This window comes from Lampetra fluviatilis, chromosome 29 (assembly GCF_964198595.1).
Source record: "Lampetra fluviatilis chromosome 29, kcLamFluv1.1, whole genome shotgun sequence".
NCBI lineage: Eukaryota > Metazoa > Chordata > Hyperoartia > Petromyzontiformes > Petromyzontidae > Lampetra > Lampetra fluviatilis.
Window position 1 is genome coordinate 7,001,432 of NC_136303.1, and position 25,828 is coordinate 7,027,259.

The 25,828-nt window shown below is 48.1% G+C and overlaps 1 protein-coding gene across 6 annotated transcripts in view; it reads right to left on the minus strand.

Annotated features, from left to right (window-relative positions):
* Positions 1–1,233: 1,233 nt before the first annotated feature.
* The window catches only part of LOC144942982 (cell adhesion molecule CEACAM5-like), a 46,594-nt gene continuing 21,999 nt past the window's right edge, over positions 1,234–25,828 (minus strand). For 5 of the 6 annotated variants that reach the window (XM_078870078.1, XM_078870077.1, XM_078870076.1 and 2 more), the window contains 6 exons: positions 18,627–18,911; positions 17,010–17,294; positions 15,760–16,044; positions 14,059–14,352; positions 9,750–9,864; positions 1,234–8,262 (listed from right to left, as the gene is read on the minus strand). In XM_078870078.1, the coding sequence (XP_078726204.1) occupies positions 8,190–8,262; positions 9,750–9,864; positions 14,059–14,352; positions 15,760–16,044; positions 17,010–17,294; positions 18,627–18,911 (1,337 nt within the window). In that variant the 3' untranslated portion in view covers positions 1,234–8,189. The remainder of the gene's footprint in view (positions 8,263–9,749; positions 9,865–14,058; positions 14,353–15,759; positions 16,045–17,009; positions 17,295–18,626; positions 18,912–25,828) is intronic. The other variant, XM_078870073.1, reaches the window with a different exon arrangement.

Here is a 25,828-nt window from a genome sequence, read left to right on the forward strand (position 1 = left end):
CCCGGCAGTCCCTGGGATTCATGCGGTGCTGCCTTGACTGCTCTTGGGGCGTGCCGTTGTTGGTGCTGCCCTGGCATCTCCACGTCCCCTGGACTAAGTTCGACTTCATTCATTCAGTGGTGCGTCTGCGGCACGACTCTTTGTTTCTCCAGTGACGAACAAAAACACAGCCTGGCTACCCCTGAGCCACGCCGGGCTGGCTCGGCACGGGCCCAGCATGGCTCAGTTGTGCAGTGGAAAAGAGATATCATTGAGCGGAAAAATAATGCACACGAACAGCACCCCTGGTTGCAGTGGGCTCTTAGTTGGTTATATAAAGGTTTAAATACGATTACTACACATGGTTTTGTTCGCGAAAAAAACCCATATTAGCTTCACGCATATGTGCTACAATCGACTCTCTGGATGAGGAGGCCTCCCCCACCTTGACTTTACCATGCAGGTCAAGTGGTTGGTGAAGGCAGGGAGCAAAGACGTTGGAGCATAGCGCAGTGAAACGCTTGATTGACGCACTACCTTCTGCTGACAAGGTAGTCCCGCAGAAGCCGTTTAACACCGATGTCACGCACGGTGGCCACCAGTGGTGGTGCTGGCCTATTGGGGTCTCTAGTACTTTTGGCTAGCCCCTATTCCACGTGTAAGTTCATCGTGAGATGATGGAAGAGATTGAGATGAGAGATATGCAGGAAGTTGAAATGTAGACAAACGACACAGCTCTTGTGAGATGAGGAGCCACGGAAGAGGCAGAAATGTAATGAAATGAAAGAAGTGTAGGCACGAAATAGATGGAATTCATAATCAGAAGATTGTTTTTATACAGGAGGAATCCGATGAGCTATAAAGCTCTTGTTCACAGATGTCCAGTTAAACGGGAGAGAAGAGATGCACTGACAAGGTAGGAATGAGAGAGTTTAACTTACTTCTTTATGCTAAATCAGCTTTTTTTTAGATTAGGATCTGAATTGTACCTAACACCGTATTGGTCCACCTCTGTTTTCGCGAGTAGGAGGCTCCTTGAGCGATGTGGGGCCTTAATCGTTTGCTTAAGCCTTATGCCACCACCGGTAGTCACTCATCTATCCACTATCCAGACTCAAATCATGCTTATCTTTCAAGATCGGATTCATTATTTTGATCTAGTTGTAGGTTCAAAATTACGAGCAGTTTTGCACTGAAATAAAAGCAGTATGATTGGAAAACAAAACAATTTTTTCACTTCAAAGTTTGTTCGATTTTTTTATTTTTTTGATAAATGTCACACACTGTATGCTTTGTTTTAATACAAGCACTGCTTAATACATAATATATTTACATATGTATATATTTTTTAAAAAAACTTAGCAGACGATACAACTTACAATATAAAATGGATTGCCTTACAAAAAATATATATTTCCCCGCACCTCCGATTACCACACTTGACTATGTATGGTGCAAAAGAAGTTGAACATAGATACATACAAGTGATCTAGTTACTTACACCGTTAACCACGTGAATAATTCAATGACAAGTGAAACCACACTGCACTCGGCAAATATAATTCCTTACCGATAATAGATGATAATCTGGAACCTCGCTGAAAACCGTGCATTAAGCCACGACTCAAGAATACTCTCGCTATCACCGTTGTCATTAACACTGCTTGATAGCAAGAACAACACTGCAGCGAGCTAAAATTGAGCGAATTTACCATTCAAGTCTTGTACAGGTGTGCATTGTGCTAACTATAGGCCACTCGCCTTTCTCGTGAGCTCTTGGTTGAAGAGCTCACAAGTTTGGAGAGCTCACAAGAAAGGTGAGCATCATGCCCTGGCCACCAAATGTGGAGAACCTTGGTCTACGTGAAGAGGGTAATGTCAGCCGGTTTTCCGTTGCATGGTTATCCAAACTAGGGGCGATGCAACATGTATTTATTTTCACGATGATAATAAAGGCCACGATATGACGATAACAGTCTACAATTTCACGGTAACAGTCTACAATTTCATTCACAGAAATTGGCCATTTCAGTACACAAAAAGAAATATCTTAATTGTTTTTTATGTATTAAATACACTGAACCACACCTTACATTGTGGGCATCAGAGGTCAGTACAGAAAAGCAGCATGGTGAAATATGGTCAAATATCTACCCCCAACCTCGTTCCCAAACGCACGACATGGAGAGGAGACCTTCATTCAGCAGTGGATTGGTTAAAGGCCTGTACATCTATATATATAATCGTAAATCTGTCTGTCTGTCCGTCTGTCTGTCTGTGTGTGTGTCTGTCTGTCTGTGTGTGTGTCTGTTTGTCTGTGTGTCGCCGGACCATACGCAGTTTCATTGGACGGCGTTTGCCCCTGGCAACGGGTAGCGACGCATTCGCTGCGGGGTGGACGCCATTTTTAATTCCCGTTAAAAATATGCGCACGCATTAACACGCGACTCTGAGGTAAATTCATCAAAGTTTCACGTCCTCTTCACTCCCCCCCCACCACAATGTGTGCAATTACTATTATAGGGTCGGTAGATAATAAAATTATAGCGATTAGACAGTATTATTGTAGCGCGGGGGGGGGGGGGTAACGGCCCCTGTACCCAGCCTCAGCCGAGTGGGCAATCTAGGCCTCGACACCCCACCACACTATAGGCCGTACATATTACTGCACAGCGGCCCAGGAGATCGTGGCTGGGGGGGGGGGGGGGCAGGGGTAGCAGCCCATCTATGTGTAAGGTTATTAAGAAATATATTTTTCACCCGGGCAACGCCGGGTACTTATGCTAGTGTACATGATAAAAATGCAACTAAAATGTCTAAAGTATTCAATTGAAAACGACACAAATATAAGTTTTATGCGAAATCACTTGCTCTGTATGTGCGGTAACTTTGGGGAAATACTCGCTATCAAAGACCCATTTGTTGCACAATATTGGAAGAGTGGAACAACTACGCCTGTCATCTCCACAATGTGGTCAACAATAGTGACCTAACTCACCTGGGAAAGCCTTTTTCTCAGAGGCCCTCATTTCCTGAGGAATTTCTCAGCAACGTAGAGGGAAATGGCAAGACATCGTGTCGAACAACATGAGGCACAACCCAAAATCACTCTCAAGAGTCCCGTACCAGGATGTTTGGCCAGTTCCATCAGTGGACGTCCGGCCAGTGGAGAAAACCCGGAGTGCTTGGAGAAGACCCGTGCATACAAGTGGTAACAACTCAACGCCTTTCACGGATATAATTATTTTCTGTGCAGTACAGTCTGTTCTCCTATGACGCGGCAGTTGCGTTCCCGAAGAACACCGCGCTGTGGTATAATCGCGTGATAATGAAAAGTAAATTATATAGGGTAAAGCACAATGAGATGTGTAAGCAGGCTGAACAAAGACTGTGGCGTGTGGGTAGCGTCTCGAAGCATCCAGCAGCATCCCGCCTTGAATGACGCTACGCCGAGGCAGCCGTGCGACTGCTTATTCCTACTCGTGCAACCTAGTTCCGTTCAATTTATAGAACGCAAGCACGTTATATAAAGTGTGTTCCTTTAAGCATTCATCGCGTGATATCCCATTATGAAAACACGCGGTGTTATCGAACAGACTCTACTAACAGCATTTCCTGGAAACCTGGCAGCCAAAGCCTGGTGAACACGAAGGCAAGTCTCCAATCCGAGTGCAGTCATACTACGCGAACTGAACTCTAGCCTCTGAGGCATGACACCATTGGGTGCGTTCTGGGTGATTTGGTAATCGGCAACAACGACAATCAGACAACCTTGTGGGAAGTTTGGAGTGGTTGTCATATTGCTAGACTGGTGCCTGTCATGGGGCAGTGGAATTTCCACCAATCGAGATCACCACTGCAACCCTGTTGCACTTAACAATAGACCTGTTCGTGCAAATGCCTTCATCCCGTGCAGTATATCGGTGTTACTGCAATTAAATATTACTTTCTATAATTCTCATGTCCTACGCATTTTGTGCCTCGTATGCGGTAGATTTACAGTCAAAACTCCATACATATTCTCACACAATATAGTGTGATCTTTTTAAAACTTTGTAGCATATAACAATAATCCCTGTGTACAGGGCTTCAGCATATCCACGATACAGGGTTTGTAACGACCGAGATAACAGACCGATTAGCTGACGCGAGTGTACGGTCAGACATGCAATCGGAAAGTAGGCCAAGTTCTCCCACTGGTGCAGAGAGGCCTTCACAGTGATTGGTGGAGGAGGAGGCGAAGATTGGAAGGAATTGGAGGAAAGACTTGAAAGTTAAAGAAGCGGTAAGTACAAAGGGTAGATTGTAGTAGGACCCTTGAGAGCCGTTGGTGGGGAAGGGTCAGGATTGGCCGAAGGGAGTGGGGTAATCGAAGCTTCCAGAGAGGGGCCTTGGTTAGGTATAAAAGCAAACGAGCGCAAGGAGAGGGGACGGTCGAGAGGAGACGGAGTTCAAGCTCTCAAGAACCAGCCCTGGGCATTGTGAGTGCTGTGTCTGAATAAAGACTCTTAGAAGTCACGTGTGCCGGCGTCACCGCAAGTTTTATTGGCTGTACGGTGACTGAATAGCAAGGTCAATGTAGTTGCACACGTCTTGATACAGGATGTGATGCCCTCTTGCACCCCATTACGTGTCCATAGAGGAAATGGAAAACAATCGAATTGCTCTTTCGTTGCAACAACAAAAAAATTAGATCTGAGTTTGGCAATTGGGGAAATAGGCTTGCAAGTGAAGTCAAAATGGAATCATTTCACAATTGACAATTTCCCGTAAGAATGGGACCATCACTTCAATGTAGATTTGAAGCTTTGGTGACTGCAGGAATCCATACTCTTTGGTGTTTTCGGTAAAGTCACGTGGGTATAAAATAAAATAAATCACGACGTTTCGGGTGCAACACAAGCGTCCATCATCAAGTGGTAAAGCATGGTCTGCTGCTGAGGCAGAAGGTTTTAGAAGGTTTGAAATGGGTGTAGCTCACGGGTTATAACGAAGTGGCCGGGGCGAGTGATGCTAATGTGAGAAATCACAACTTCGGCTAAACCATATGGATTTATTAGATGTACTTTTTATCCTCGCATTCTGCTTTTGTTCATATTTTTACAGAAATACTTATGAATCAAAGTGTATATTAGTACCACTTTAATATAGCTGCTTATCACTGTATAATAACCTTTTTTTTTTTTTACAATATAATGTGAACTAAAGCAAAAAATCAACAAATGTGACGGCTGCATCTCAAGGTTCGAGACACACTGGAGGACATTTCGGAGCCAGATGTTTTTCTATGTCATAAATGTGCATGTTTTAAGATTGGACCATGACGTTGGGGACAAAGTTGTTGGTAGAACGTGAGAAAATATTCGCATTTTTACATTAATTTTTGTTTTCAAACTCCGGTCATCCTAACAGCAGCCTTTTGGCCAACCATCGAACAAAATACGGCCACTGGATCACGCGCTTTCAGACGCGCTTCTGCGGCCATCTGGAACGCAATTCCTTCCGATATTAGGAAGCCACTGGAGCTTTGCACTTAAACATATACAGTAGATTGAAAGCTCATTTTTCTAGAACTTCTTTTTTGCGTTTAGTTTGTTGTTCTTCCCCCGCACCTCAGATTAGCACGGTTGGCTAAGTGCGGTGCGAAAGATGTTCAACACAAGTCCACACATAGGGAGGGTAGAAATTATCTGGGATGTTAGGATCCAATGTGGATTATTTTTTGTTCAAATGCAATGTTATCGCGTGTTGTTTGTTATTATGCAATGCATGCTAATCTGCTGCTGTAGGTCTTGTGCTTTCTAAAAACAACAACTGATAAGGAGCCATTGTAAATCTAATTACCATTGTATTAGTGGTCGAGGCTTTATCTCAGATTTTACTACGTTCATGTAAAAACAAAAAAACGAGATAAAATAAACACTGAACGCTCTGAAAGGATGGTTTTCAGATTGAAGTTTAAAAATATATTTTTTTTTTAATCGGTATCTTAATATCTGAATTGCAATAATTACTGTCGGTAGGTAGAACATTGCAAGGCATACTTAAATTTTTAGTTTTTCTTTTAAATATTTAGCTCAATTTAAGATGCATCATTTACGACAGAAATGCCATTAACATCGATTCATATCGCTCATGGCTAAAAGATTAAACTGTCTAAAATCTTGTCATTATAAACGAACGAACAGACTGTGTGTGATCGGAGACACATTATTTGTACGTGAAACAAACGAAATTAACTGCTGTTATTTAAAAAAGAAAAGAAAACTACTGTCAATGCATATGTTACTATTAGCCGCTACTAATGGATCCTCGGTATGCCCAGTTTGTTCCCGACATCAAAGAGTTGAACAATTTGCCTGCATACCCAGAGGCAACGGAAAATGTCACCACCGTGAACGGGATTACGTTGATCTGCGATCATAATGCCGTGTTCTTGTAGCGTCTCACCCAGCACAATAACATGGTCAGGAAATAACAAAAAAAAACAGTTTTTTACACATTAATTATACTGTTGTTTGCTACGCGTTCGTTTTGTTTACGTAACCGATGTTTTGCCGTGCTCTCCGGATTATGAAATGCACTGCACAGTAAGCGTGTGCCCGGTGCGTATGAAGTTATACAAATCTGGGTACACACACCTCATGGATTACGAGATGCATCTGTAACTTTTGCTTTAATATACACTGAAAAAGTGCTTTCTATCCGGAGAGAATAACAGCGATTTATCCTCTGTTGACCAATTATCCATTTATTCATGTACTATCAGACTTGCAAAAGCAAATGACCAGTTAGAATTCTAGATTTGAAGCTTTCGTGACTGCAAGGATTCATATTCTTAGGTTTTTTTCGGTAAAGCCTCCGAAACGTCGTGATTTTTATTTTTATTTTACTTTTATTAACTTTAATGTTTTACCCACGTTACTTTACCGAAAAAACCCTAAGAATATGACCAGTTAGAGTTTGTGGGGGATACCTCTATAATGTACCATGTATCTAAATGCCCCATAGGAAATAGGCGCCTCTTGTGAAAACCTTACAGTCAGGCTTTTTAATAAAAGATCAAATTATGACTGTAGTTTCTGGATGGTAGAACTGCAGAGCAGAATATTTAAAAGTGGATCTCAGGAGGAGTGTATACGTAGCTAAAGGCGCAGCGCTGCAATTGTTTGCTCACACCACTGCTCGCGCAAGAGCCTGCACTCGAGGGAGCTATGGAGAGCCCCTCCAGACGGTGTCTTGGCCTACTCTTCCACGCTGGCCAGACGTGTTCAGGGATTTATCGGTGTAAACGGAAATGACGATTGCACTCAAGCGCAACTGCATTTTACGTAATTTTGTAATCGATGATTTAAAAACAAATGTCAGATCCGCAAGGGTGGATTTTAGGTGCGTGTTTCGTTACCCCCCCCAAATAAAATATTCTGCAGTGTTATAACTCACAGTGACCGTGTGACTGCACACAGTAGGGATGCGTTCCCGATTTTCGGATTGAATCTGAATAATGCGAAAATCTAAACAAAGAAATGAAATTTCGGAGAGTCCAAAAAATGTCACGTCTTTCAGACTGATCCAAAATCATTACGTCACCTCCATGCTTTCTTCGCCAAAAGCGATGTCACGTGGAATTGGGTGACGCCACTATTGTTAGCACGAAGACGTTTTGAAATTAGTACACAACAAAAATGTGGATGATCGGAAGATCCAAAAACGATCTGAAATTGCCTCCCGAAACCCCAAGATGTTTACATTCAAGACTCATCGCTTGCGCCCAGCCTCACGGGCCAGCGACTCCTTCCGACCACACACAACAACAGGATTCTTTCCAGTAGTAGTAGGTTTTTACCCTTTCAACTAGTACAAAAACTGACACCTTTATACAAGGCATCATGTTTGCAATAACCACAACACAAGCAGTCAAAATGCAAACAAAAAGAAACAACTCGGATGATGATAATGATATGCACTGTCCTTGAAGTTGATTGGTCCACACCCGAGACAGCTTTTCTTAGAGCCTAGTCTCCATTGGTGTTGGACCAGATGACGCCAAAAGGCGTACAACTCAAAAACAGTGCACTATCAGAGTATCGAGAGCTCGGGGTAAGCATTTACACTATGAGACCTCCTTTACCAGTGGCAAAATATAGTGATAGGTTTTTACCCTTTCAACTTTCCGTCCGCGCAAACTTTTGACGACAAGACTGCTCAACTCAGACGCTGGTGGTTGCTGTTTTTGAGCTTGGCGGAGGATTGGGTCCCTTGATGCTCTTCCACAGGTCGTAACTGAGAACGAAATACACACACACAGGAGACGTTGGCCACTTATCGCGGACAACGGCAGGAACAGGAGGAACGCGAGGCCACCGTGGTTGGGTGGCAGAGGTTGAGTACAACGACAGCCACTGTCGTGCCGCTTTCACTTTACAGCGCTCCCTCCTTATTCACGAACTTGATCATCCGCGAATGGCATCTGGAACTCTACACGAGTGCATCTCGAGAGAGAGAGAGAGAAAGTGATGAGAGAGAATGTGATGCGAGAAAGTGATGAGATAAAGTGATGAGATAATTTTTCTGCGTATTTAATTGGTCATTTATGCATTTATTTAAGGTCATTAATAAAAAATGTTTTATCGTAGGCAAGTATAATTATCCGCAAAATGTGCTATTCACTAGCATCTCCGGAACGTCATCCCTCGCAAACGATGAGGCAAACACTGAATGTGGTTATTCTGCTTGATAACCCAGAGCGCTGTTAGCGAGTGAACCCATGAAACATTCAACGTCGGGGCAACGTTGGCATGTGTTTGGAAACGGTTCTACCAGCGTTGGGTGAACGTTGGTCCAACCGTTTCATGTTTACTGGCGATGCGGTGTGGCCGGACACCACGGGTGCTCGGACATATTCGCTCCTCCGCCACGCTGATGTTTACACACCACATCACGCACTCGTCCGAGACAAAATCGACCTACGTGGATATCACTTACCACTGGTGTTAGCCGTGGCCAGGAACCGATATCAAGTCGCCGAGTTTGTAACGCTGTCCCTACCCTTTGCGCCACTGCTCCACATATATACGCGTATACACACAATATATACACAATATACACAATATATACACAATATATACATAATATACACACAATATGTACACAATATACACAATATACATACAATATATACACAATATACACATACTATACATACAATATATACACAAACGTTTACGCAAACGTATAGTACCGTATGTGTACACACCACTTACACATATCGTATACAAATATATACAGACAACATACACACGTATATACACACTTAACACCCAAAATCTAAATTTTATTTTTTAGTTTCGATTTAAAGCTTTCGTGACTGCAGGGATTCATCTTCTTGGTTCTTTCGGTAAAGTCACGTAGAAGGGCCAACTGGTGGTGACCTTGCACTCTCACAATTCTCACGACGTTTCGGCCACAACACAAGCAGCCGTCCTCATGTGAAGAACAGGTCTTCCGGAAATACAGTCTGAATGACACTGTCTTTCCGACAGACCTGTTCTTCACCTGAGCACGGCTGCTTGCGTTGTGGCCGAAACGTCGTGAGAATTATTTTATTATGTTTTATTTTTATTATTTTATTATATCCCTTCTACGTGACTTTACCGAAAGAACCAAGAAGATGAATCCCTGCAGTCACAAAAGCTTTAAAACATGCGTGCGATGAGAACACGCGTGTGATGGAAACACACGCGTGTGCCGCGAAGAGTCGAGGCCCTCACCTCCTGCTGAAGGCGACTTTCCTGTACGTCCAAAAGACGAGTCCCGCGGCAGCCGCTGACACCAGGGTGCCCAGCGTGGCCCCCAAGATCACCTGGGGGCTCGCCTTCGCCTTGGCTGCACACGCACACGCGAAGATCCCACACACACACACCCACGTGTAGCCTTAACACACCCGTTGGGGCAAGTGCGGTTCGCGAGCACCTGATGAAAAATGGAACGGCGCACGATTTGAGGCTGAGTTGACCTAGGGGACGCTCGGCGGATGCAGCCACTTTGGGGGGGGGGGTAACCAATCCTTAAAACCACGGCACTGCGCTCCCGTGATGAGTGAACGTTGTCAACGTGTTCCCGGTTGTGGGGGGAGGGTTCATTGGGGGCACTCAAAATGCCGTGGCGTGAGTCGATTTGGTGCTTCACGATGCATTGACGTATCGATTATAATTCATCGATTGTTATTAACAAGTCGCATAGCTTTGTGGTTAATGTTTTTTTTTAATATTTCATGTGAACTCTGCTGCTGCTTAACGATGCATTGACGTATCAATTATAATCGATTATTTGTGGTTAATGTTATTATTTATTTATAGTGACCTCTGCTGCCACCAGAAGCGTCCGCGTTCACCACCGTACAGTATTACACAAATTGATCCTCGAATGGAACATTGATCCCGAATCGCCTAATTGTGATCATTCAGATAATTGCTAGAGGCCTAAAGTTGAGTTCCTGACCATGATGGTGACATAAGCTTAATACAGAGCACAGGTTGTGCATTACTCAAAAGTGATTTTACTGCTCAAATGAACATTGAGGCATTGGTGTTAACCTCCTCTATACAGCCCTGAGCCAGTGGTGGAAATTCCCCCGTTCTTATGGCAGGGGCGAGTCAATCTACAGGAAAACCCCCTGTTGACTTCCCCACAAATTGGTATTTATTTTATCGACCCAGGAGGGATGATGAGCTGAGTCGACCCCCACCCATGATGTGGACTTCACAACTTTCGAGCTACCTGGTTGGTTAATTGTATGGTGTGTAAACGTACAGTCCAATTTTACTTAATTTTGTTAAATTCCTTTGATTATCTTGCATACATTTATTTCACAATACACGCGCACAAAACCGTGCACGTTCATTCCTTCAGGGCCAATAAGATCATTACCGCTTTGCGAGAAGTCAACTGTTGTTTTCCTATGGATAGACTCGTCCCTGGCATCATACCTTGGAATTTCCACTGTATTGTGGCACGCTTTACAGAAAACTGGGATCGGGGTATAATGGAGAAAGGAGGCTTATTTATATTACCAGATAAAAAGGGAGTCAATCATAATCAGAGAAGAGGAAACTCATTAACTTGTATGGAAGGGGGCTTTTTAGGAGTAGCAGAGGATATTAACAGCACGCACACTTGTTTAAACAGGAAACTTATGTCGACTTTCTTTTTTGTGTACAGTAAATCCACTTGATTCCGTGGTGTAACTGTGAGCGCACGGAACTTGCAACACCAGTGCCCACCGGTGCCATGGGTTGTCTGAAATCCTCTGGCTCTGCCCACCCAGCAGCAAAAACGACCTTCAACCCAGAGGTCGCAAACGGGTTTTGATTCCTTACCCGTACCCGTTCCCGGCCGCACCAGGGTCGCAAATGGGTACTCGTACCTGTACCCGGCCGGGTACGGGTACCCGTTCCCTACCCGTACCCGTACCCTACCCGAATTGAGTGACAAACGGTGACTCACCAGTGACTCAGGGCCTACCCATACCCGTACCCGGCCGCACCAGGGTCGCAAACGGCTACCCGTACCCGGCCGGGTACGGGTACGGGTATCGGGTACCCGGTTGCGACCTCTGCCCCAGCGTGGCCATGCTCCGCCCCTGGCCACGCCCCTCCACTTGAACTCTCCCATACCCGTACCCTACCCGATACCCGGCTACCCGTACCCGGCCGGGTATCGGGTAGGGTATGGGTACGGGTACCCGATTGCGACCTCTGGGATGAAGCCATGTTGCAGGCGCGGGTGGGTTGATTCTAGGAACTTGAATTGTGAAAAGAGAGAAGACGTTGGGAAATGAGTGACAGTTACTCACCAGTGACTCACGGTCTACCCGTACCCGTATCCGGCCGCACCAGGGTCGCAAACGGGTACCCGTACCCGTACCCGGCTGGGTACTGGTAGCCGGGTATCGGGTAGGGTACGGGTATCGGGTACCCGGTTGCGACCTCTGCTTCAACCGCAGTAAGTCCACTCGGCAAAGCGTTGTGTGTACTCCCACATCTCCCAAGACGTCTGTCCAGCATGGAAGAGTAGGCCAATTACCAACTAAGCGGGCCTCTCTAGAGCTCCATGTAGTGGTCGGCCCTTCAGCCAGCAGTGGCGTTAGCAGAGCGATTACCCGCGAAATGTCCACGGTACTCGAATTCATCTTCTTGGTTCTTTCGGTAAAGTCACGTAGAATGGACAGACCTGATCTTCACCTGAGGACGGCTGCTTGCGTTGTGGCCGAAACGTCGTGAGAATTATTTTATTATGTTTTATTTTTATTATTTTATTGTTTCCATTCTACGTGACTTTACCGAAATAACCAAGAAGATGAATCCCTGCAGTCACGAAAGCTTTAAATCGAAAGGTACTCGAATTGTAAAGGTTGTGGGTTTACTCTCCCAACACAATGGTGTGCTGAACTCGTAACTAATTGGTTTGACACGTAGGCTTTCGCGACCAATATCATCCATAATACAGGTAGCAGTAGCAGAACACGCATGGCAACAAGGACACTCAATTGATTTTGATAACGTTGAAGTTCTGTGCAAAACTAGCTACTACTGGCCCAAGACGAATTAGAGAATTTAGTGAAATAGAAATAAATGAAAATAATTGTAACCGTTTGGATAGCTACCGCCTGCGTAGAAGCGAATCATCAAATAATACATTGTTTAAATGCATGCCTAAAAGGGCAGCATACTTCAGTAGGGATTACGGTTGGTACGGCTATTTTAATACACACAATGTACAGGGAGGACAAGATCAAAGTGCCCCCATAATGCATAATATACGTTGACTCAATAATCCCTCCCCCCCCCCCGACTTTGCGAAAGAGCGCAGAAGTCTGGTCACCACATCTACGCCTTGATATAAGGAATGAATCAGTTAGGCTTCTCCACAAATCTGGCTGTCGCCTGTTGATGCTTGTAAATGTTGTGGCTTGGCTTTCCAACACACCGGTGTGCTGTACTAGTGACGAATTGGCACGTTCTGTTTACGTGACAAACCTTACTAGTTGGCTGTGTCGGGTGGTGGCTGGTTTTAACGACACATTTATATATTTATGCGATCTAAGCCAAAAAACCTCTATTATAGATATTAACTCATTGGCCCGTTTTGTTTACGTTACAAACTTTACTGATTGGCTGTGTCGGGTGGTGACGAGTTTAACAACACATTTATATTTAGGCGATTTAACCCCAAGAAACCCTATATTATGGATAATATTGGTTGCGAAAGCCTGCGTGTTAAACTAAGCTATTGCACGGCTGTGCCTTTTACTTTTCTACCATTTTTTTACGCTAAAATTCCCTCAAAGTCAATTGCGGTGAAGCCAGAATTCGGCATAAGCCGTTGAAAGTTTCTAGGAAGTGAAATCCAGCTGGAACCCCGCGGAGTCGGGCGCCAATGAAGCTGAGCGCGGAAAGATCCGGCGCTCTGTGGGCCTTCCCACGTGCAGTGTGCTACACCACAGGAGCTACCATTGCGTCCGCCCACTCACGTGGCCAACTGGTGGTGGCCTTGCATTCCCATCTGCGGACATTAATTTAAACTATTATGAACATTTTATTTTTTGTATCTTGCCAGGTAAAGCCCACTGAGGTATTACTCTTTCAGAAGCGACCTGGCCACAAATGATAGCTCAACAAAATGGCTTATCACGTGGGAATTGACAGCACCAAAATAATAATAATATGAATATCTTCTTGGTTCTTTCGGTAAAGTCACGTAGAAGGGAAATAATAAATTAATAAAAATAAAACATTATAAAATAACATTCTCACGACGTTTCGGCCACAACACAAGCAGCCATCCTCAGGTGAAGAACAGGTCTGTCGGAAAGACAGCGTCACGAAAGCTTTAAATCGAAAAATAACATGAAGAATCAATCTCATGCCCCGGTCACAAGTTAGGAGACGGTGACCTCGGCGGCCGCGTTCACGGAGGGATGTTTCATCATCGTGTGTGCGTCCCACCCAACAACCCTTTGTCTGGACTGCAGGTGACGTGCAACGAATCCACCGGATTCGCTTTGCATCGGGAGCTCACCGGGAGGGGGCAACTTGACGGGCTCGCTCTTCTTGCTGCTCAGGCCGTTGTGCACCTCGCACTGGAACTCTCCCGACGCGCCGACAGCCGCGGGCAGCACCAGCAGGGAGGCGCCATCGGCCGACGTCTCGTACTTCCCTGGCTCCTCCGCTAGTCTGCGGCCGTCCAGGAGCCACGCGTACGACGCGCCGCCCCGCGCTCGCCCGGCGAGCCAGCAGTCCAAGCGCACCGCGCGAACGTCGCCGTCGCGAGCCACGCTGTCGTTCACCTTCACCTCCGGCTTGGACAGCGACTCTGCGGGGCAGGGGGAGAAACGGTGAACTGATAAGTGACGTTTCGGGCAATGGCCACATTCTCCGCAGCGCGTTACAGCTACTGAAGGAGGGGGGCCCATTTGGCCCGAAGCGTCACCATTGGTGTGTTTGTCCTTTTAAAGAAACGCTCGCGTTGGACGAACGCGAGTGCGGTATTTGTTGTGCCGCGTGCTTGTGTGCCAGTCGCACTAAAGTCATTTGGCGTCCTCTGGTCTTTCACCGTTTGAGACGAGGCTCAAAAGAAAGCTGGCTCTGGTGTGGACCAATCACTTTCAAAGACAATGCATATGTTATCAGAGTATGTTTTTTGTTTGTATTTTGACCACAAGTATTGTGGTTAATGCAGACATGATTCCTTGTAAAAGGTTTCAGTTTGGTGTTTTAACAACTTAACACAGCTGTTTTGTTGCCAGAAAAAAGGGGAAAAACTTAATCTCATATCTGTTCTCATACGTTTTGAAGTTTGGGGTAAATTTCGGGATGAATTTATTTTGGAAGAAACATTAAACGCAAGTCATCTCTCCGCATTGTAGACGTTATAGATCTTCAGACAAGGAAACTCTGGTGTCTCATAAAATAATTTCTTATTCAATGTCAATTAGTGGAAGACACAGCCCATAACAACACACAGCTTTCCTCTTGAAAATACACACCAAGGCAGAGTTGCCCGGTTTGTCCGACACGAGTTGGAAGCTTCCGTGAATGGCAAAAAAGAAGACTCTAAAATCGGCTCAGGGAAAGCTCTCTCATGAAATCACTCCTTTAATCTGCGACAGCGTATGGGTTTGACGTCCCAATGGAGTGCATTATCGACTGATTTGACCAATGCCTTCCAGTCTATTTTTTGTTCAACACGTAGTAAGCTATCACGACCAAAATAATTAATAGCAAATTATTTTCTTTGGGTTATAGCGCATAAATATATTAATGTGTAATTAACCCACCACCACCCGACACAGCCAATTAGTAAGGTTAGTCACGTCAAACAAAACGTGGAAATTAGTTACTGCTTCAGCACACCGGTGTGTTGGAGAGTAAAACCCACGACATTTACAATCCCGTTTCGGTCTTAAATAGACTGAAGGTGATGCCATCACTGTGAACCTATTAGGTGCGAAGACCAGAGTGGGGTTAATGTATAGTCATATACATTTCAATGGTCGGATTGGTCACAGTTAATTAACAGACAATGGATCATATTGAATAAATGTTTGTTATCATGAATCGCATATTTCGAATGCATTGCAGCCATCCGAGGGGCAGGCAGCCTGGGCGTGTAAGCTCCACGACGTGATCCGTTTGTGGTTATTTTCTTTCTCTAAGGGGCCGCCTCTTCTGTTACAACTTCACAGCTGGGCCACATGACGCGTCTCCTGCGTGTACTCACCCAGGACGGTCAGCGTCACTGGCTCACTGATCGCTTCGCTCGCGTTGTTCCGCACCAAGCACGTGTACTCCCCGGCATCGTTGAGTTGGACGACTTCCACGCGCAGGGTGGCGCCTCCATTGGAGAGCGATAACCTCTGGTCTGGAGCAGAGATGAGCCGTTCATCCTGGAACCAGAGGTACTGGTGATCCGTTTCCCTGCTATTTGTGCAGGTCATAATCAGAGGGCTGTGCCCTTCCTCGACCTTTCTTTCATTCATGTTGACTTGTGGCTTTGAGACACGCCCTGCAAGCAGCACGACAACACCGTTTTCAATCGAGGAAGGACATTATATGTATATATGTATCAAATAAATGGGCCACTATACGATAATGGCAAAGTTGTAGGGTTGCAAAATCAACAAAGTATCAACAAATTGTACCAAATGAGCGTAATATTAATGCAAGCAACATGTTTACAGACAAGGGGGTTTTTCCCTTTTCAATTTAGCGGTAGCCTACTGACATGTGTCCACTTTTTTTCTACTTAAGGACCAATGCCATAGCTGAATGACAATTTGTTATTCGGTATAACATTAATTCGATTAAGAAATTGTAGATTATTACCGATCTTGTTTTCATTTTAGGCTCAGAAAAGAAATTATGTGTGACCACGACCACAGCCATATACGGAATTTTCATCGGGAAATCCCCAAAAATTCACCATTTGATTGTGTATGCTGTATATAGATGAAAGCATGTATTCATCCAAGAAAGTCACAGGACGTTTTTAGGTGCCCCCGTGCATTGCAATGTTTGGCCAATTTTACTTTGAGTAAATGGGAAAATTCTGCACAAGATGCGATAACATTAAAGATAACATTAAAGATAACATTAAAGATAACATTAAAGATAACATTAAAACGTCTGCTACTTCTCCAGGCAACCTCGCAGCCCAGCGGTGTGGGAGTATGTCAAGACGCATGACTGTTCACACTGCATAGATCATTATCAGTGTTTTAAAATATACATGCGTCCAATTTCATGGGAACGAAAATATTTTTGTACATTTTATTCAGACTGTACGCTAATGGAGTGTAGAACATTGTACAAAAAAATTACGAATGAGATGGTTAAAACAAAAATGCTTTTGCGCTACGAACGCTGTGACCGTGAATGGTGACAACAGAAGTTCTGGTGTGTTGCAGAGTGGGTGGTTCATCGTTGCATGCATGACTGGCATGTTGCATGTTTTTTGTATCCAATATTTACCTAGAACTGTCATCCTCACTGGATCACTGGTCTCTGTGCTCAAGCTGTTTTTTACCACACACTGGTACAGCCCTGCATCTTCCTTTTTGACGTTTTCCACACGCAGGGAGGCATTTCCATCGAAGAATGTGTGTCTCTCCTCCAGAGCAGAGATGGGTCGATTGTCCCGCAACCAACTGTACTCAGGCTGTGTGCTCATGTCGTGTGAGCAGTTCATAGTCACAGAGTGAATTCCCTTTAGTGCCTCGCTTCTGTCCATCTCAACTCGCGGCTTTGTGGCGGCTTCTGTTTCACGACAACACAGCAACAATGTTCAGCATCACGGTCGACCAACCTCTCAAAAGGAAATTGAAATGTTGTTCACAAATCGAAGATAATTCCGCAGTAAAGTGAAATGTTTTTGTTACAAAAATGTAATGCAAAACAGAGTTACACGACTTCACGTTCTAATAAATAAATTCAAGAAGTTGCCTGGTGGCTCAAGCAACCGAGATGACACTGCTGAGATCCTGGGCAGAATTTATATTTCAGACTCCTGTGAATAAACCAGGTTCTTGGAGCATCGTGTCTTGAGAAAAAAGTGCCCATTTGGAACTCTAACAGAGAAGTGCAACTTCGTACACTAGAAGATGTTGCGCACTTCTGACCCTGAGATGCCTGCAAGTGACGTGCATTGTCCCCACTCAAGAGGGTGCACTTTCCCGCATGCCCTGCTACTCAGTCGTGTCCGTTGCATGGCAGTCCGAATTGTAATATTTCATTCTCAGAGCAGTTTTTTTTTTTCCAATTAAGTGAAAATTCCAAGTGATTGGGTTTTCATGCAGTCTTTTGTTGACTGCGTTGAAACCATGAACCAGCTACACTTGAAAACCTGACTTCATCGCAGGTGGCTCAAGTGTAGTGACATAAGAAGGGAGGGGCTGCTGGGGGCTCTGGGTCCCTGGGAGGGCCAGGCGCTTAATCCCCTTGGCGCCAGGCGTGGGTTCTCAGGCGGGTCAGACGCTTAAGCCTCTTGGCGTCAGGCGTTGAGTTCCCAGGCGCTTAATCCCCTTGGCGCCGCCAAAGGGGGGGGGCTGTGTGTGCTCTGTGGGATATCTGGGAGCGCACACGGCCCCACCCCTCGTTGGGGACTGGGCATAAAAGCGGAGCTCCCTGGACGATCAGGGCCAGTTGTAGCTCAAGACCCAAGACCCAAGACCAGCCATCGGAGGACCCTGGGACGCTGTGAGAGCCAGTGGTGGGAATCTGGAACTCCCGACTCTACGACCTTGTGAGAACGAGTTCCAGAGCGTAGCCAGAGTAGAGTATCTAGGCTGTGTACCTAGGCTGTAACAGAGTATCAAGACTGTTGGAGTGTTGTATTGTAATAAACAAGTTACCTCTACAAGTGTCTCCGGAACCCGTTACACAAGTCCAGATTCAAACCCAGGATCTCAGCAGCGTCAGCTCAGTGTCATGAGGCCTGAACCACGTGGCCACCTCGTGAATTGCTACTTTATAACGTGAAGTGTTGCAATGCTGTCTTGTGTTACATTTGTATTACGAAAAAATCCAGGCCTGGCGCAACTGGATACAAATTGGGAAAAAAATAACCCCGAAAGAAATTGTAATATTTACCTAGCACTCTCATCATCACTGGATAACTGATCGCTGCACTCAAGCTGTTATTTACCACACATTGGTACAGCCCTGCATCTTCCTTTTTGACGTTTTCCACACGCAGGGAGGCATTTCCATCGAAGAATGTGTGTCTCTCCTCCAGAGCAGAGATGGATCGATTGTTCCGCAACCAACTGTACTCAGGCTGTGTGCTCATGTCGTGTGAGCAGGTCATGGTCACAGAGTGAGTTCCCTCTAGTGCCTCGCTTCTGTCCATCTCAACTCGCGGCTTTGTGACGGCTTCTGTTTCACGACAACACAGCAACAATGTTCAGCATCACGGTCGACCAACCTCTCAAAAGGAAATTGAAATGTTGCTCACAAATCGAAGATAATTATGCAATAAAGTGAAATGTTTTCGTGACAAAACTGTCATGCAAAACAGAGTAGCACGACTTCACGTTCTAATAAATAAATTCACGAGGTGGCCTGGTGGCTCAGGCAACCAAGATGACACTGCTGAGATCCTGGGCAAAATTTATATTTCAGACACCTGTGAATAAACCAGGTTCTGGAGCATCGTGTCTTGAGAAAAAAAAGTGTCCATTTGGAACGCTCACAGAGAAGTGCAACGTTCATTGTCCCCACTGAAGGGGGTGCACTTTCCCACATGCCCTGCTACTCAGTCGTGTTCGTTGCATGGGAGTCGAATGTGTAGTGTTCATTCTTAGAGCAGGAGATTTTCCCAATGAAGTGAAAACCCAAATTCAAAGTGATTGTGTTTTTATACAGTCATTGGCGACTGGGTTGAGAACATGACCCAGCTACACTTGAGAGCCGGTGTAAAAGGCCGTAGTATACCCACAGGCCGTAGTATACCCGGGGTTAAAACGGCCTAGGCTAGATTATACCCGGGTATAGTATGGCCTAGGCCAATTTATAGTCTGGGGTATATTATGGCCTAGGCCAAATGATGCCCCTCTAGACCAAATAATACCCCCATGATAGTGTAATGCGGGCGTAAGCGACCTTCCGGATGTGACGTCACGGGGGGTGGAGTCATGTGACGTGGGTGGAAGGTTCGGGTCCTTAAGCGGGTAAACCGGAAGGGGAAGTCAGTCGGGGTGTGAGCGGAAAAGAGTGAGGCCACGGGGGCGAGTGAAAAGAGGGGGGCGCGCCGACGGCCATCGGGAGCCAACCCCGAAGACAAGAGGAAGCTGCGGAGTGGTGTGCAGCTGCAGAGGAGACAGCCAGAAGGGCTGCGTGTTAGAGGCAGCGGTGTGGCTGCCAGGAGGAGCTGCGGAGAGAGAGAGAGACAGCACGAGGCTGCCAGGAGGTGGAGAGAGAGGAGTTGCAGCAAGTACAGCCAAGGGGGGCTGTGTGAGAAAAACAGCAGCGGGGCTGCTGTTGTGGATCGGGCCGACATTGGAGTCAGCACCGTGGAGAAGCTACAGAGTAAAGACAGCCGTGTGGGTGTACAGCACGAACCGAATAAAGGACACTGAGCCAGACACCGTGGTCCAGTCGTTTATTACACTGGTGTCGGAAGTGCAACGGCATGTCGAAACAAGTGAGGAAGAAAGTTAATCCGGCGCCTGCATCGGCTTCTTCGTCCGACGACGACGAACTCCCTCCAACCTCGGATCCTGTTGGGGTGGTGGAGGAGAGCCCGGCTGAGGCGACCACGGGAACGGGAGTGGAGGATGTTGGCGCGGTGGCGGGTCCGTCGACATCATCAGACGCGGATCAACGATGGCAAGCGATGGCGGTACAACTGGAGGCACTTAAGGACGTCCTGGCGCATCTATGCCATCTCGTCGCGCCAGGGACGATGGATGATGCAATTGGTGCTCCGCGGGCCGCCACGTTGCCTGTCCTGCCGCCGCCATTGCCCACGCGGCAAGAGGCCGCCATTTTGCGCGCTCCGTGGCGCCAAACCGCCATCTTGGCCACGCCGCGGGCCGACGCCATTTTGAATTTGCCATCACAACCACCACCATTGGAAGACGGCGGGAAGAGGAGTCGGAGTCGCCACCTTACAACGGTTAAAGAATTTTCCGTCGGTGGGGACTGGAGCGCGTTCGCCTGCCGCTTCTTGGCGGCGGTACGCACAGCAAGATGGACCGATGCGGAGGCTTTGGAGGTGTTGCCGACTCTCTTGGACGACGAATCTGTCCGATTCTTCCGTTCCATAACGACCGATAAGAAGGCAACTTTATGTGGTGTTTTTCAAGAAATGGCCGATGCTTATGAGCCACCAGATGATGCGCATCGGCGATTCGCTCAACGACAACGAGCACCAGAGGAGTCGCCCGTGGCGTTCAGGGGTGCGGTGCTGGAGCTGGCCATGGCAGCTTATCCGGAGACGCCACAGGACCTGCTCGAGCCTCTCATATTAGGGAAAATGTTGGAGCTGTCTCGGGATCTAGGGATCCCCATGCCTGTGTGTGGGCATGAGAAGCTAACTTCCCGGACGGCTGCTAAGTGTCTCGATGCGCAATTCAACCTCCGTCGCTGGAAACAAGTGACGGCGTGGACGGGGGGGCCCGTCAAAGAAGGAGATGCGCTGGGGTGGAACCCTGCGCAGGCTGTCTATGTTCCGGATGACCGGGGCCCTCAACATCTGACGGCCGCCTCCGCTCCATGGACGGGACGCGGCGGGCCGAGACCGCGCGCGGCGCTACCAGAACGGGGCCGTCAGGAGGCGAGGCCTGCGCTTCGGCGCAACGAGGCCGAATGTTTCCGCTGCGGGCGTAGGGGCCACTACGCCAGAGACTGCTGGGCCCGCTTCCCGGCTCCGCCGCAGCAGGAGGCCTCGGCACCGGTCAAGTCGGCTAAAGATCCTCCGAAACAGGCATGTCGGCACGCACCAGACACTCGGCAAGGCTTTACACCTCACCCATCACCGTCGTTGCGCCATCCTAACGTTGTGGTTAAAGCATGCCCTTCGACGGGGCCTTGTCGCTCGGTCACGCAGTGGCGCAAGTTGGCACGGAGAGTCGTCGCGGCCGCTACGGGCTCGTCCACTGTACCGGGGTCTATACAAGGGGTGGACGTACGCATTTTGGTCGACTCCGGCGCGTCTGCGACTATTATTTCGGATGTCATTTTCCATCTGTTGGGCATCCCGCCGGGGGCTGTGCGTCCGGTTTATGGGTTGTGCGTCGCTGCGAACGGGGGTAGCATGGGTATCGTGGGTCAGGTGGATGCTAAGATATCTATTGGGGATGTGTCGGCCTCGGGTGTTGTGTTGATATCGAGATCTTTGGCGGTTCCTTGTTTGTTAGGCACCGATTTTTTGGCTAAGATGCCCATTTTGATCAAAATCAATGAGAATTGTATTGAACTGCCGGGGGGCCGTCAAATCTCGTTTCTGCCGTCGCCCTGGGGGCGACCTGCTTCGGCCGTACAAGTGCAGGCGCTGTCCGTCGCATCTGTGGACATCCCACCTGGTACACAGATGCTTATACCCTTGCGGTATCGGAAGCCCCTGCCTGATCGGCTAGGAGCAGTAGGGGTCTTGTTGTCACCGTCCGCCACGATAACAACCGGGTTGGCGTTAGTGGGGGCACAGACCATCGTCCGGCCGGATCAATTACCGTTTTTACAGGTGCTTAATGCGGGAGGAGAAAACGTCCGTGTCCCGGCCGGTACGGTTGTGGCACATGCCACTACGGCCTTTGCGACCCATGATTGTCCACATAGCCGGGGAGTTGTTGCTGGGGTTTCCGAGCCAAGGAGTTCGGATGATCGTTGGGTTGCTCATTTATGTGACGGAAATTCTTCCCTGTCCATGGAGCAACGTGGTGCGCTGCGTAAATTGTTGTTGACATATTCCGATGTGTTCAGCTCCGATGATTTGGATTTGGGCCGCACTTCGTTGCTTTACCATCACATTGAGACGGGCGATGCTGCCCCTATTCGATTAAATTCGCATCGGATGAGTCCTGCGGAGCGAGAACACGTACGGGGGGCAGTGGAAGACATGTTGGCTGCGGACATTATATCGCCATCTAACAGCCCATGGGGCGCTCCAGTCGTCTTGGTTAAGAAGAAGGATGGCAAATTGCGATTTTGTGTTGATTTCCGCAAATTGAATAAGATATCGGTGGCAGATGCGTACCCCCTGCCGCGTATGGATGACTCCCTCGACGCATTGTCGGGGGCTAAGTTCTTTTCCACACTGGACCTCTCTTCGGGATTTTGGCAGCTTCCCCTTGACGAGTCCTCACGGGAGAAAACCGCATTCCGTACGCCGCAGGGGTTATTTCAATTCAACTGTCTCCCGATGGGATTGAATGCGGCCCCTGCTACATTTCAAAGATTGATGGAGCTCGTTTTGACGGGGTTGCAGTGGGAGACGTGTCTTATATATTTGGACGATATTATTGTCTTCAGCCGCACATTTGATGAACATTTGACGCGGCTGGAGACAGTGTTCACGAGGATGCGTTCTGCCAAATTGAAATTCAAACCAAAGAAATGTCACCTACTGCAACGGTCCGTCCGCTATTTGGGGCACATTGTGAGTGCTGAGGGAGTGTCCACGGATCCGGAAAAGACGGCGTGCGTCCGGGATTGGCCGACTCCGGCCACCGTGGGGGATGTTCGGCGGTTTTTGGGATTTGCCTCGTATTACCGAAGATTTGTGCCGGGTTTTGCGACGATTGCGAGGCCCTTGCATCTCCTTACGGGTAAAGGACGGAAGTTTGTTTGGGGACAGCCGGAGGAGGCGGCCTTTCGGAGTCTGCGTGATCTATTGGCCACGGCCCCAACATTGGATTATCCCGATTTCGATCACCCATTCATTCTTGATACGGACGCGAGTGACACAGGTATTGGGGCGGTGTTATCACAGTCTAAAGGGGGTGTAGAGCGTGTCGTGGCGTATGGTAGCCGAGTCTTGTCTCCTGCGGAAACCCGCTACTGTGTCACTCGCAGAGAACTATTGGCGGTTGTTTTTTTCCTACGGCAATTTCGACCATACCTCTACGGTCGTTCTTTTATTGTGCGTACGGATCATGCGGCCTTGCAATATGCCCTTAAAATTGACCAGCCATCCGGACAGTTGGCACGTTGGTTGGACACGCTACAGGAATTTTCCTTCCAAATTCAACATCGGAAGGGAGTGCGCCATGCGAACGCTGACGCACTTTCCAGATTACCGCGGCACGCCCCTTGTAAATGTGAGTCGGGGACGCATAGGTGTTCGCCGATTCCAAACCCCCCTCAGCCGCTTACGTTGGCCGTCGAGAAGTCGGACACTCCGATGGAACCGGGACCGGCTGACGGGGTTTTGAATCTGCCGCGGTCTGTCTGGATCCGGGAACAGATGATGGATGAGTCATTGGTGTCCTTGCGGAAGCGGTCTGCTAGGGACAATGGGAGTCCGAGTACGGCTATGGGGCCGCAAACCGCTCTCCGAGATGGTCTGCTTATGTGGCGGGAGGGGTTCCAGGAACGTTGGCGCCTGGTGGTACCAACGTCCTTGCGATTCGAGTTGATTAGAACCCTCCATTGTGACACTCTCTTACATTTAGGGGTGCAGAAGACCTTGTTGACGTTGCAACGTCATTATTTTTGGCACGGCATGGCGACAGATGTCGTAGGGCACGTGCGCGCGTGCCCTGCGTGTGCACGACGTAAGCCGCCGAAACATCCTTACGTGCCGCCTCTCCAGTCGATTCAGGTGTCTCGAGTCAATGAATTGGTGGCACTGGACATATTGGGACCTTTTCCACCATCGGCGAGGGGTAATAAATATTTGCTGGTAGGGGTTGAGTACCTCTCCCGTTGGCCGATGGCCTGGCCGTTGCCCGATCAGTCGGCCGCGGCCATTACCGACGCCTTTTTGTTTGGGTATATTATGGATAAGGGGGCGCCTGAGAGACTCCTCACGGACCAGGGCAGGAATTTCTCTTCTAAATTATTGGCGGAAGTGTGCGCGGGCCTTGGGACTAAGAAAGTACGGACATCCCCATACCATCCGCAGACGGATGGTATGGTTGAACGGCTGAACAGGACATTGTCTGCCATGCTTTGCCATACCGTGAGTGAACAACAATCAGATTGGGATCTGCACATCCCCGGGGTGCTTTCGGCGTACAGGATGACGCCTCATGCGGCTACAGGATATTCGCCGTTTTACCTTATGTATGGTCGGGAAAACGTGCCGCCGGTGGATGTGCAATTGGGAACTGGGGTGAAGGGACCTCGTAAACCACTTCCTGAATACATTCAGGACACGGTTCGCCGAGTCACGGAGGCGCGGGAGAATGCCCGCGTGGCTACGGCCAAAGCCCAGGCCCGGAACGAGCGATATGCGCGACGGTCTGAGGGGGAGTGCTCTTGGAAGGTTGGGGACCTAGCCTGGCTTCATTGTCCACAGGTACGTCCGGGGACCTCGCCGAAATTGCACAAACCCTGGCATGGTCCCGTACGCCTCATTGCGGTTCCCAACCCACAGTCAGCACGCGTCCAGATTGGGTCTCGTCGCTGGGTTGTGCATACGTCGCGCTTGAAACCATATGTTGCTCCCTTACATGATGCGTCATCCCCCAATGTTGCCTTGCCGGGGTCTGTTGCTGCTGACTCTCCCCTGCCTGCGTCCATTGATCTTGCTAGAGCGCCTGTCGTACCTGTTCCAGACAGGCCGGCCGTGACATTGCGGGGGACGAGGGGCCCTGCTCGGAGGACGCCTGCCAGGTCTGCGGGACCTTCGAGCCCTGCAGCCCTTCCGACCCAGCTGCGGGCACGGTCACAGGACAAGCCCAAGACTAACTCTTTAGGGACACGGGACGGCGATGGACTTCCAGCTGCGACAGGGGGATTACCCCCTGTCATTCCTCGACTTTCATCGCGTTCCCGTTCTGCGAGTGGGCCGCCGACCGTCCGGGACGGGCCGGCGACCCGCACACGTTCCAAATCGCTTACGTTTCGTTGATTGTTGCTGTCTTGTTATTTTTTTCTTACAGTTGTATTTATTGCATGCTTTTTGTACGTTCGTTGATGTTAATTGCGTTGTTGTTGTTGTTCTTGCTGTTACATTGTATGCTTAGTGTCCTTTAGGGGGGGAAGCTCGGTTCGCCGCATTACGATTTGCTATTGGTCAGCCGAGGTCGGCTGGGATTTTTCTACGGGGGAGGGTGGTGTAATGCGGGCGTAAGCGACCTTCCGGATGTGACGTCACGGGGGGTGGAGTCATGTGACGTGGGTGGAAG